General features: G+C 36.3%; 1 protein-coding gene across 1 annotated transcript; it reads left to right on the forward strand.

The window, feature by feature from the left end:
* Positions 1-3,116: 3,116 nt before the first annotated feature.
* LOC123539224 (uncharacterized) lies at positions 3,117-9,243 on the forward strand. Its single transcript, XM_045323763.2, has 3 exons — positions 3,117-3,439; positions 5,583-5,800; positions 7,009-9,243. Exons 1-3 carry the CDS (start codon positions 3,404-3,406, stop codon positions 7,913-7,915), a joined length of 1,161 nt encoding a protein of 386 aa, XP_045179698.2. The 5' UTR covers positions 3,117-3,403; the 3' UTR covers positions 7,916-9,243.
* Positions 9,244-13,658: the final 4,415 nt, after the last annotated feature.

The raw sequence follows: 13,658 nt of genomic DNA on the forward strand, positions 1-13,658 counted from the left end.
TTAACGACGCTAACAGAATTTTATTGTTTAATATGAAAGTAAATGGTATCCTATACCTCGGCGACAGATACGTTTTTAAAGAGATTCTGTTTTCTGTAGTGACGAGTAATCAATTAAGATGTTATCATTGCCGACAACGCCTAGGAATGTGATAAGCTATAGTTCCAGGCCAGTAAATTAACAAGGGTACAATCGGAACTAAACCAATACCATAAAACAAGGATGATAGTATCGCCTGTGAGTTATACAGTTCTAATTCTTCCCAAAAGGGTGTTATGACAGAGCAGTTTAACTTGAATCATTTGGTTTAAACATATTTATTAGCGAAATACATTGTTTACAATTGTATACAATTAAACAAATACAAAAATACGCTAAGGATAGGATCGAAAGCCAATGGCTTATATAGACCTTTTCCTGTAGTAAACAGTTACACATTCAGGGTAGTATATAAAATTATCAATATCAATTTTGCATAAATGACATGAAGTACAATTATTAGTTAAGGATGAAGAAAAGTGAAAATAATAAGAGAGTGATATACAAAGAATTGACGAGAATGGGCAGGTGGTTGATATAAAGTATTATTCAAAGCGTTTGGAAGACTCGATGGACTTATAGACTAATTTAAATATTGTAGTGTTCATATCATCTGTTAGGTAGGGATTGCCAAAGAGTAATAAATCAGTAGTGATATCAATATGCGAATCAACTGAATTTAAGCCCTCCAGTAGAATATTTCTCACATCAATGTAGAACGGACATGAGAACAGATAATGAAAATTTGTTTCCTCACTTCCGCATTGGCATTGTGGTGAATTCACAATATTCCTAGCAAACAGATGCGCGTTCAATGCGCTACATTCGGTACGCAAACGGGTATGTAGAATTTGAATATTTCTTGGTCCGAGTAAAAAGTATGAGGGGATTTTTGGTGGCTGATATATATTACTTAAAAGGTTCTTGAATATATACAGGGACGGGGCATTTCTTAATTCGTCAGGTAATAAGTTCCAGGCTCTAATGGTAGACGGAAAGAAAGAGTTATAATACAATGTAGTTTTACTTGCTATGGTGGGAATGCAGTCTGGATGGCGTAAGTTATATCTGGGTTCACTCATTCTTGTAGGGATAAGCGAGTTTAAGTAGTCAGGGACCAGGGAATGCTGAATCTTGTAGAACAATATTAATTTATGAATGTAACGTCTATTTTCGAGAGTTTGCCAGCCTGTTTCAAAATAAAGTTTTTCAAGTGAAACTAATCTGGTTGTACCTGTCACTATTCTTGCGGCTTCAGTCTGAATTTTATCTAATTCTTGTTTTTCATATAAATAGCAGTTGTCAAATACAACATCGCTGTATTCAATAAGAGGTCTTATGAAGGAAAAGTAAATTGTTTCTAATGATTTTCTATCCAGTTTAAATTTGAGTGACCTCATGATGTTAACTCTACCCCATGCCTTGTCCAAGATATAACTAAAATGTGAGTGCCATGTACAATCATTAGCAAGAAACAGTCCTAAATGTTTATGTTCAGATACTTCAGCAATTTGTTGATCTTTCATGACTATCGGCGGATGAACTGGTTTGTTATTTTTCCGAGATATAATCATAGAATTTGTCTTTTTGGCATTAAAAGTAACCAACCACGTTTTGGCCCACAATTCAATTTTCAGCCCGCCCGCTTAGCTCAGTAGGTAAGAGCGTTGGTCTACGGATCGCGGGGTCGCGAGTTCGATCCTCGGGCGGGGCGCATGTTCTCCGTGACTATTTGATAAACGACATTGTGTCTGAAATCATTAGTCCTCCACCTCTGATAATTCATGTGGGGAAGTTGGCAGTTACTTGCGGAGAACAGGTTTGTACTGGTACAGAATCCAGGAACACTGGTTAGGTTAACTGCCCGCCGTTACATGACTGAAATACTGTTGAAAAACGGCGTTAAACCCAAAACAAAAACAAACAAACAAACAATTCAATTTTCTGTAAATCGCTATTAAGAATATTTCCTGCTTGAGTAGGATTGTTGACTAGTATCGAAAGGCTGGTATCATCAGCAAAAAGTCTTATATTTGCTTGAATATCGCGAACAATGTCATTTATATAAATTAAGAATAGAATTGGACCTAAAATAGAACCCTGAGGAACTCCCGCTTCTATTTTCACCGACCTTGATGATTTACTATTAAGTTGCACTTGCTGATGTCTATTCGACAAATAATTTTCAAACCAGGAAAGAACTTTATTTGTCAGTCCAATAGCTTTGAGTTTCAGAAGTAGTCCTTTGTGCCATACTTTATCCAAGGCTTTGCTGATATCACAGAATACAACGCGTAGTTCTTTACCAGAGTCAATAGCTTCGCAAAATTTATGATATAAATATGTCAACTGGTTTGTTGTCGAATCGCGAGGTAAGAATCCAGACTGGTACTCTGTAAGAATATCATTATCAACTAGATGGTTAAAAACGTGTTTATACATAACTCGTTCAAAAACTTTACTCAAAGTACAAAGAAGGGAAATAGGTCTATAATTTGAAACAAGCGATGGGTCATCCGTTTTATAAACAGGACATACATTAGCTAATTTCCACTGAGTGGGAAAAATACCTTCCTCGCGATCGAGAGACTTATTGAAAATGCAGCTTAAAGGAACACTTAATTGAACAGCTCCTTCCCTTAAAATACGGTTATTTATAAGGTCAGGGCCATTGGCTTTTCCAAGTGGTAACGACTGTAGAATTGGAATAATTTCATCAGGTTCAAAATGTATATTAGATAGTTGTGTTCTAACATTATAGTGAGGTGGTTGGGGATCAACTTGAGGGTCAGCGTTAAGTTTTGTTTGAGCAACAAAAAAGTCATTGAATGCATTGGCCTTTTCAACATCATCATACAATGCATCTGAATTAACTTGTAAGGGTGGTATGGAATTAGTATAGCTTGGTGACATAAATGATTTAATGACTGACCACCATGATTTATTACCACGGTTATTCAAAAGAGAGTCAACTTGAAACTTGAATCATTTGCGCTTTCCTGCGTCTGACCGAAACCTTACTTAAGGGGCGTTGACAAAATAAAATGTTCACTCACGGAAGATCAGTTGATCTAACCTCGTTTGAATAATCTAGTATAACAATACCGCTATGGAATCGTCAAATTATCATATTTGATCTATACCTAAGTTCGTCCTATATTCTACAATGCAAAACAAGACATTCGGGCTTCGATTTCAATTGGATACGTTTTAGCGCGGATATGTTTCCACATTTTATTTATTTATTTGATATTGACAACTTTACAGTGAATTGATGTGAATTATTCATTAACGCTTAAAATGAACCACGGAAATTGTAAAATGAGTTAACAGTGATTTTCATTTGTTAAAAATATGAGAAACTATGTTGCATATTTCAGAAGTATCAAATGGCACAGTGGTAAGCTTTCAATTTGTTCTATTTATTTCTACTTTGATAACAATGGGCAACTCAGCTTTGTTCTTTTTTTTTTCTTTGGTCCCTTGTTAAAATTTATACATTAAACACTTAAATATGAAATAGGCGTCTGAATTTAACCCAAAGAGATGGGTATACAATTATTTGAAAATAGATACATTATTTCCTAGCTCAGATGTTGAATTTAAAGCATGTTTTGATGCTGAATGGACTGAGTACCAGTTAGATATTTTTAAATAATATTTTGTTAAACTCATAGCTTTTGGCATGGCCTTGAATAAAACAATGTCCTACTAACTTACTTACTGTTAAGCCGAATATGTTTAAAAAAAAAATATATCTTTGAAAATACCATTTAATGGCATGTAGATTAAAAGAAAACTCAAGTTGACAAATGTTGCCTTTCATTTGAAAGTTGTGATCATACCCTGTCTTTTTGATTTTTAAAATAACAAAATTTAAGCGATGAATTACTGGCAATACAGTCCTGTATGATTTGAGGATAGCATTGAAACATGAGCTTGTAATGTCTTTGTATAGTAGGCTTTCATGTTCACAACGAGAGATCATGTTTTTTTCAAGACCAAAGACAGACAAACGATTCGTAATGAAAACAAACATGTGAACATTATAGCAACACATCTAATCCTTACCCTGCTTAATTTCTATAAAGAACTTGGACATCCGTCTTTCAATTTGGACAGTACCTGTTAAAAGGGGTGCATACCAAAAACATACCGACGGACTGGCGAACTGCAGTTTATGATCGGCCTGCACGGATGTTCAGGTTGATCATGACCTGCACTAGTCGCAGACGCAGAATCAGTCGTGTCCAGCATGATAAGGGTTAAATATCTATCAGTATGCTAAATGATTTATTAATACTGGTGTTATCAGACAAAACTAAATCGGTACAACATATTGTACCCTGTCTATATATGGATAAAGCTGCATTTGATTGGCAACGTAATAACGGTTGGTTGATTTGGCTTAAACGTTGTCCACACTTTTCTGTTCTCAACAAATAACTTACAACTTCTCCAGTAATGTACTTAAGACGTGTTTCTCATATATATATAATGTCGTCACTGGTAATTATTACCAGGGGTCTATATTAGCACCCTCTTACACCTAATGACATATTACTTACAATGTACATTTCTAAATTCAAATGATATACATGTACATGGAATTTGAAATACAAGCAGATTATCATCCTGAAACATCGATTTAGTTGTGAAATACCCGGGAGAAAAAAAAAACAACAAAAAAACATTACCTATTGACATACCTACATGTAGCTGATGAATAATTTACTTACTCAGCAATTCAAACCTCACATTTAGAGCAGACTAGTTGATCATTTTAAGAACGCTTTAAATAATTTATATTCAAACTATCGACCGCAGTCATTCAGGCGATATCATACAAATACTTTTTAAAAAAATATACATCAAAAAGTATATTTCATATGTTACACTGAGCAAAAATGTATTTTATATTGATCACTTGCTCCTCGGCGATGTGGGTTTGAAAACTTGCTAAGGGTATTGAACTCTTTATGTGCGTAACTCGGCCATCCAGCGGGTGGATTACACGGGTGGTCATCCGTGTTTGACACAAAGTTGGAAAAGGCAACTATAGCTGAACAAAATGACAAGATGACCTGTATTGTCTCTACCCATGTCGCCCCACATTAAACATAAAAAGGCATAGATAAATATTTTTGTTCCAGCTTGAATTTCCTAATGAGATATGTCTAGAGTGCTTTGAATATAGCTTTTTTTGGGGGTCACAAATCTAGGTCATACGGCGATTTTTCAGCCTTTGACAGTGAAGGCAGTCCCGAAGTGCCCCTCCGAGCAATATTTCTTCACAGGCGGGCACCTATGAAGAATCATAACCTTCCGTAAGTCAGCTGGTTGACTTCCTTGCATGAAGAATTCCACGCTCCACTCGAGATTTGAACCCACAGCGGTAACGGCCGAGTGATTTAATTTAAGTCTGCTATCATTTTTCACTCGGCCACGGAAACCTGAACTATATGTAGCTGTTAATTATAAACTATAATATTTATTTTATTTGTAGATGTAAGACCTTAAATAAAAAAACAACTTTTCTTCAGGTGACTGGAAACACTGATGACGTCACGGACAAGCCGTCTTATGGTTGGATATTTTCAACAGTCACTGCATTCGGATTGCTTCTGTTTCTTGCAATATCGTTTGCACTTTATCATCGTCGTCTTATGATAAGAAGAAGGAAAGAAAAAGAATACAACAGCTTTTTCAGGTTTCTTCGACCTGATTTGCAAAAATCTGACACAAAGAGAACACGTGCAAGGTAAATATATATAGAAAGAAAGCGTTATATAACCCGAATTTTCTTTGATATTTTTTAACTGAATGGATTTCAAAATTCAAGCAAATAAGGCACCCGTCCTAGATTAATGCCAAAAGTAAGTTTCGAATATTTGGCATGTTCTTATGTATAAATAATTGTAAAAGGAAAGTTGTGACACGTGCTTAGGTGATTACATGGCAGTACTACTTATACACATAATTTATAAACATAGGGTAGTCTGTTAACAAAAGGGAAAGAAACAAATTGTCTACTTTCACACGCTGTACAAATTTGATGTTATTTCAGACAGAGCAAATACCAAGCGCAGAGTGTAATCCGGCCTTGCAAAATATTTCTTCTTTAATTATGAATAAACGTTTCATTTTTTAGGTTGACTATTCAATGAATGAGGGAGCTATCCTACTTGCCCGGGAGAAGTAATTAAGTGGTCGATAAAACAAATCAATTATTTGGTTTGTTACTGACCCTCTACGGAAATATGTAGGGTCAGTATGCTTCGCATCGCACTCTATAAAGTATACTGACCCTACATATTTCCGTAGAGGTTCAGTAACAAACCCAATAATTAATAATATATACCCACCTTCTTGTTTTGTTGTTATGTTATTGAACGAAATCTTCAATGTTACCGATATTAAAGTGGAACTAAGTGAAGTTTTTATGTACGCTATGTATAGATCAGTGTCAGGTCAAGCATATTTATGAAAGTAGTCCGGCAACATACAATACAAAAGGTACAATACGCAATTTGTTTCTGCCTGTTCATACTTACTTGTGAATACAAGCTTATTTTTAAATAGAATTTATATAGGTATGCAATAAGAGGAGTTACTGACCTGGAAAATGTAATATTGTCTACATAACTTTTTTTTCAAGACCGATTACTTTCATATAGACAGAACCTTAAAGGAAATAGAATTGCTTTATCATTTAATCATAATATTTCATATTACGATGTCACGAACTTATGACGTCAAAATTGTTGGTCAGTGTGACTTTTTGACTCAGCCGTAGATGTTTTTTTGTTTTGTTTGGAGGCGTATGGCTTTAGAAAATGATGACTGATCTATGAAGCGACATTATGGACGAGTAAACGAGCCGATTCTCGATAATTCGAAAACAACCTCTGCTGAACCTTTTTTTCGATGTGATAACTTAAGTGTTATTGAATAATATATCTCTTTCAGATCTATTCTTACCAACACACATAACGTAGGTTCATCTTCAGTAAACACAAAAGCTGAATATTACAACGAAGCTTTTGAAGACGAAGAGGAACTCATTAATTACACTGAAGACACTGGAAATGAAACGAAAATATCGTATGCCGAATGGGTAGAGAAAAGAGAAGATGTGGCAGTAGAAAAACAAATGGAAGATCGTGACATATATCTTCGTTCCGTGCAAGCGAGGAGAAAAGTTTTTCTTGCAGATGTGCAATCAGAGAAAATGTTTCGTGACTCTGGTGAATTAAATGTAGCTGATGTCATGCCAGATAAAAGTATATTTAAGGATTATATTGCTGATGAACGGGGTGAAAGATTTGCTGAAAGAAATGTTAAAGCTAAAGCTGGCCATGGAAACACAAAAACGTCTACCCCAGAAAGCGAAAAAAAGTTTATATCACAAATGCAATTTGAAGACAATGAAGATTTTGATCAGCCCAGGCGTCAAATAATTGCTCATAAGCTACCGCTAGTTAGACCATTGATAGACATAACAAGCCCTACAGAGGGAAAACTGAAAAAGGAGACAGCACTGGAACCAATCAAAACAACGAAAAAGAAGCGAAACTTATTGAGTCATGCTTATAAGAAACATGCTATTTCGTTAGATGTAGATAACCGAGATACACCTGTGTTTTACAGTAAGCAAAGGCGGAATAGTGAGCCCGAACTTTTTCTATATAACAAACAGACGGCAGATCCACAGGACGCAAGATTATATGATAACCAGAATAAAATTCTTTTCAACCCGTACCACACTGACATAGAAATGCCAGTGCACAAAAATCAAAAGAGGCTAAGTTGTACTGCTGAAGATGAACAGGAAGTTGATGTGTTTAAACATGAAAAGGTTTATACCCGTTTTTGATGATACTTACAAATAGCATGTACTAGCAAATACTTTGATGCAAAATGGAGATGGAACGAACATGATTATATATAACAATAATATTACATACTCGTTTCTATTCCCCGTTAAGTTACACTGGTACCGGAAACGTCAATATTTTTCCATACACTGACACCTGAATTTCATATCGGGTGCGTGACGTAAATCAGTGTGTTGTTGCACTATTTTTTTTCTATTTAGTTAAGTATTGTCAATCCTATTCAGGCTATTGAACATATTTATGATATTTACATAATATTTATACGTGTAGATGCGTATGTAATAAAAAGGTTATTACCTGTGCATCGGGAAATATGCACTCGTTCTTCAGCGGAAGAATATTGCGCTCCTAAAGTCGCGCAATATTCCCGCTGAAGAACTCGTGCATATTTCCCGATACAAAGCTAATAACCTATAAATATTATATTGGATACGTTTTATTACATTAACATACTTATACAATTGAGCCGCACCATGAAAAAACAAACATAGTGCGTTTGCGACCAGCATGGATCTAGACCAACCTGCGCATCCGCGCAGTCTACACAGGATCCATGCTGTTCGCTAATGGTTTCTCTAATTGCAATAAGGTTTTAAAGTTAACAGTATGAATCCTGACCAGGCTGTGCGGATGCGCATGCTGGTCATGATCAATGCTGGTCGCAAACGCACTATGTTGGTTTTTTCATGGCGCGGCTCATTTGGTTACCGTAATCAGTCATGATCTGCCCGAGTCCGTACTCCTACAAACAGATAGACTAAAGTACTGATACATTTCTAAGCATCCGACATTCCAATGGTTAGCTGTCTCGTACAAATAATTTACTCATCTCACTGATTCACTGATTTTAAAGTCGTTCTACAAAGATTCGATTGGGATTGCAATGAAAACATTAACATTTTTGCGAATGTTTTACATGTTTCGATTCTGTCTGACGTTACGATGTACATAACGTGTTTTTTCTTTAGAGAATGGAAAGAATGTAATTTGATTAATTTTCAAGAACAGTACAGTAATACGGTAAAGTAATGCATACTGTTATTAATTTAAATGGTGTCATGTTCATTTGGCTTATTGACGGTTGCTAGTTCTACCCAGTTACTCACCCGTCGTTTAGATAATGTACCAAAGCGCACCTGGGTGATTTTCCTCAAATCACCATCAAATTGAACAGAGTGGGAAAAAAATCTCACTTTCAATAAACACACATCTGACCTGGATATGTCTCTCAGTGACAAAAACATAGATTTCAGCTACTGACATGTAAAAATGAGCAGCGCCATGAGAAAACCAACATAGTGCGTTTGCGACCAGCATGGATCCAGACCAGCCTGCGCACCCGCGCAGTCTGGTCAGGATTCATGCTGTTCGCAATAGGCTTTCAAAGCCTTTGAAAGCGAACAGCTTGGATCCTTACCAGGCTGCGCGGATGCGCAGGCTGGTCTGGATCCATGCCGGTCGCAAAGCCACTATGTTGGTTTTCTCATGGCGCGGCTCAAATGTCCATTCAAACATTTAGGATTGTAAGTGCAAACAGTCTTAAGATATTTGTGAAATTAGTAAAATGAAGACGGTCATGAAGAGGTTTGAATATCACAAAGACAGGAGGTTTGAATATCACAAACACAGGAATTCTCAAGATGTTCTTCATTTCCAAATAATTATTCTCGCCTTGACTTTTGTCTTCGTCACCTAAAAAATAATATGATTCATCTACAATGCTCAGAATTTAGAAACAGGAATTGGCGAGCTCTTGAGTGCCGTTTTTTCTTTTTTATAAATCACCTAGATTTTGACGTTTGTCTCTTAAACTCGAAAACGACAAGTTTGTGTCTACTACCAAAACCAAAACAAAATTTTATCGCAAGCGTTCTGCGGATGTCTTTATTTTTTTTACTTGTAGCATGTGTAAATGTTTAGTGCTGTTCAACCCGTGGCTAGAGGGCGTAAACGGTAGATGCATTTCCACTACCGTCCATGACCAGGCTCAATTAAACCGTGTCTGCAACATTTTCGTTTTTGTCGTGTTGAACGACCTATGGAGTTTCCAATTTTTCGATTTTACATCGGTAAAATATAGAGCAAACACATTTTCTTTTTGCTGCATAAATATGAAACTGATCCTTTTCTGCACACCAGGCCTGGCGTTTCCGGTGACTTTATCAATGTTGGCACAAGCCACCAGGCATCGAAAATGCCTGATGGATCTCATGACTGACAATTCGTATGTTGATCGTATATTGCTTATGTTAAGTTCGATAGTAATTAAATACCTTGATTATTCCTTCTTCTTTATGGTATAAACAGTTGTTTTATGAAAAAAATAAAACATAACGTTACATTAAAAAGTGATAAAACCAAATTTTTTTAGAACGCTACTACAAGAAAGAATACTGCGATGGAAGAATTTGCTAAGCTTTGTTCATTCTAACATTTGTAAAATTCAGAGCGCAAGAAATTAATCTTCCACTGGATGTAGATGTATATGGCTCACTGGTAACAGTAACCCTCGAACCGGATGTTCATATCTGTATCAACTAATCATGATGAGTCTGCAGTGCTACCCAAGCTATACAAAATTCATATCAACATTCATAAAAATCTAAAATTTTGGCGTTTAAGCCGTAATGATGTATTTATTTTGAAACGAATTTCGAGTGTTCCCATGTTTGTTTTTCAGGCGCGGAGTTAAAGATACTCTGACGGTAAATTGCGTGCGATATACATTTTTTTTTAATCCACATAGCAATTAAAAATTGATAACATATTTACAGCCTTATAAATAATGAAAAAGGTGCGTGTATTTTCTTTTGTTTACAAGTAGAAATCATGCAACGTAAACCGTGTGATGACTGGTTTTGTATAGTGGATTCATGCTGGTCTCAAATGCACTATGTTGGTTTTCTCATGGTGCGGCTCAAATGTAGTTTATCTTACGACGGTCATCGTACTGTACACATTCTTGAAAACTTCCAAGTACCGCCCTTGGTGTGCGTATCTCCTTACTTTCTGACCGCAGCTTGGATGGATGGATGGATGATTAAGTTGATCATTGGCTGACTGGTAGCTACGTTAATAAGAACATGAATAATTTACTGGCTTTATTGACAACTGACAATAGTTGTAGAACACTTACATGCATAAATACTTGAATTTTAAAAGTGTACAGTGCATTTGACAAAAATTGCATACGCATCAGTAATGTTTTTAAGTTTACTTCAACTTTTCTGTACTTTTGCGTGCTGCGAGCTAAAAGGCTATACGTATGAAACGGATCAAAAGAATGTGAAAAAAGGAAAGTCAGCGGACTCCAATTGTAGTAATTTCTGAGAACAGATAAGTGAAACATGAAACCGAGTAAGAAAACGATGAACATAAAATTTGATCTTTTGAAACACGGTTTCCTCAGATACTGTGAAATCATTAATATTCGTGGGCGGATTAATTTTCGTAGATTTCGTGGTCAGTCAATCCACGAAATTTAATCCCAACGAACAAGTAAAATTCCTATTAATTCTATGTTCAAAAGTTGAAATCCACGAATTCTTATCCCCACAAAATTTCTGTTTTGACCAAAACCACGAAATTATATGCCCACGAAATTAAATGATTTTACAACAGTACAATAAAACGAAACTTGAGTTTGTTTTGTTAAAATGATTAATGAGTTTCGTGACAAACTTAATCTAATGAGTGGATCACGTTTGGGCACTTTAGATGAGCACTGTAGGACCACATTCGTAACAGATTTCGTACGTATGCGATCGCATTCGTAACAGGTAAAATATGTTACGAATGTGTTTGTCCAACATGGGGGATGACAGGACAAGCACATATGTATCATGTTGAGTTTTATACTGCAAATGCTCAATGAGTTGGTTGTCATCGCAACATCATTAAATGTCTGCCATAAGCACCACCACAAGTTAGCGTCGTCGTCATCGACGTCGTCATAAAATTATTTGAGCCGCATCATGAGAAAATGGGCCTTCGGGAAACTTCGTGTATTTGCAACCAGTGTGGGCCCAGATCAGCATGCGCATCCACACAGTCTGATCATGGCCCAGAACGTTCGCTGTTATTTCAAAGGAAGCTTATTCTACCTGAATATGAAATTTCCTGACCCTAATTCAGATGCATAAATGCGCAAGTCAGCCTAAAGATAGACTTTTCGGAAATTCACGAAACTGTTCGAAAGCCAATTTTCCCGTGACGTGGCTCAATTTTTATAATAATTTCTGCATCCACTGCCACTACCACTATAATATGATTACAACTTCAGCTACTTCTACTGTAACTTCGACTTTCTGAATTGTAGACCCACATGCTCAGGTCACTGGTCCGAACCCGGTGGCGACATACATTTGTAGCTATCTTTTGTCATCCAGAGCTGTTTCAAGTTGATTGATAATCAGGAAGTTGCTATGTCATGGGACAAATTATATACAACTTTTCATGGACGGAGTCGTTAGCCTTAAGTCTAGGAGGGCCCGACCTTGTGCTGCGAACTAATGTCTATGAGATTTATAGAAAATACACCTTATTTTCTAATCATCCTCACCCCAAAGAGCCTGCCTGTGACGTAATAGGCCTTTTATTATAATCCCGCAATGAAATAGAGGAGTCTGTGCGTTCGTGCAGTTATATATATAGGTTCTTGTCCTTGGTATAATTTGCCCATGCATAGTCAGATTTTCAAATTTTTTGGATACAAATGATCAGCATGGATAGAAGGTGTGTTGCCATCATTATCCTTGTTGCTATATCCAAGATCAAGGTCACAGCTTAGAACTTAGATTTGTTTTGTTATTTTGTTGTAATACATATGTTTGTGCCTGGATCATAACTCGCTTTCGTCATATTTCCAAATACTTTGGTACAAATAACCACCGTTTATTGACAATCTGTAGTGATCATATTACACTTATTACTGCAAAGGTCTCAAATTGTGGCACCCTGTAGAATGCTTTTAATGAATATTATGTATGCTTGTTGGATTCAGAGCGCCTGTTTTCAAGAGTACAGTGCAACCTCTGTAGAGCAACACCCTTTGGAAGATACAAATATTGACTGTTTATTAGAGGTTGTTGTTCTGGAGAGGTAAATTTGATAGTATATTTCAGCTTAGGAAAATTTTGATGATGTTGTTATAGAGAGGTTTTTGCTTAAGAGAGGGCCGCTCTAGAGAGGTTGTACTGTATTTAGATAATACAGTTTAGGATAGTTAATCTTACCATTGATCCTAGTACGGACCAGACCAAGATGATGATAATAATGATGATTATAATTATTATGATGATGATGATGATAATGATGATACAGATGTCAATAACATTAAAATCAGTAAAACAGTACTATCTTTATGTTAGTAACCGACAACTTCCCAGCTTGAAACAGCACCGAGTGGCGAAAATCGCAACTGATGCGAATAGTTTTCACCCGGTCTCGAACGTGTGTCACTCGACACTCTAGTCGATGGTTAGTTCTTCCCATTAATTTCAACTGAAATTTTGAAAATATACCCTGGCTTATATACGAGTTTACACTCATACGTTCGTTTACGGGTCTAGTAAAACGCACCGATAAACGAAAGGTCTTAACTGGGTTGATGAGAGAGACAGTATCTCTGATATCAACCTAACCGAAAACATCCCTCTTATCAGCAAGAGAGCCGTCATGGCCCACTATCGCTAACATGAGTAATACTACAGCATACATGTT

Source organism: Mercenaria mercenaria, chromosome 18 (assembly GCF_021730395.1).
Source record: "Mercenaria mercenaria strain notata chromosome 18, MADL_Memer_1, whole genome shotgun sequence".
In the NCBI taxonomy this organism is placed as follows: domain Eukaryota; kingdom Metazoa; phylum Mollusca; class Bivalvia; order Venerida; family Veneridae; genus Mercenaria; species Mercenaria mercenaria.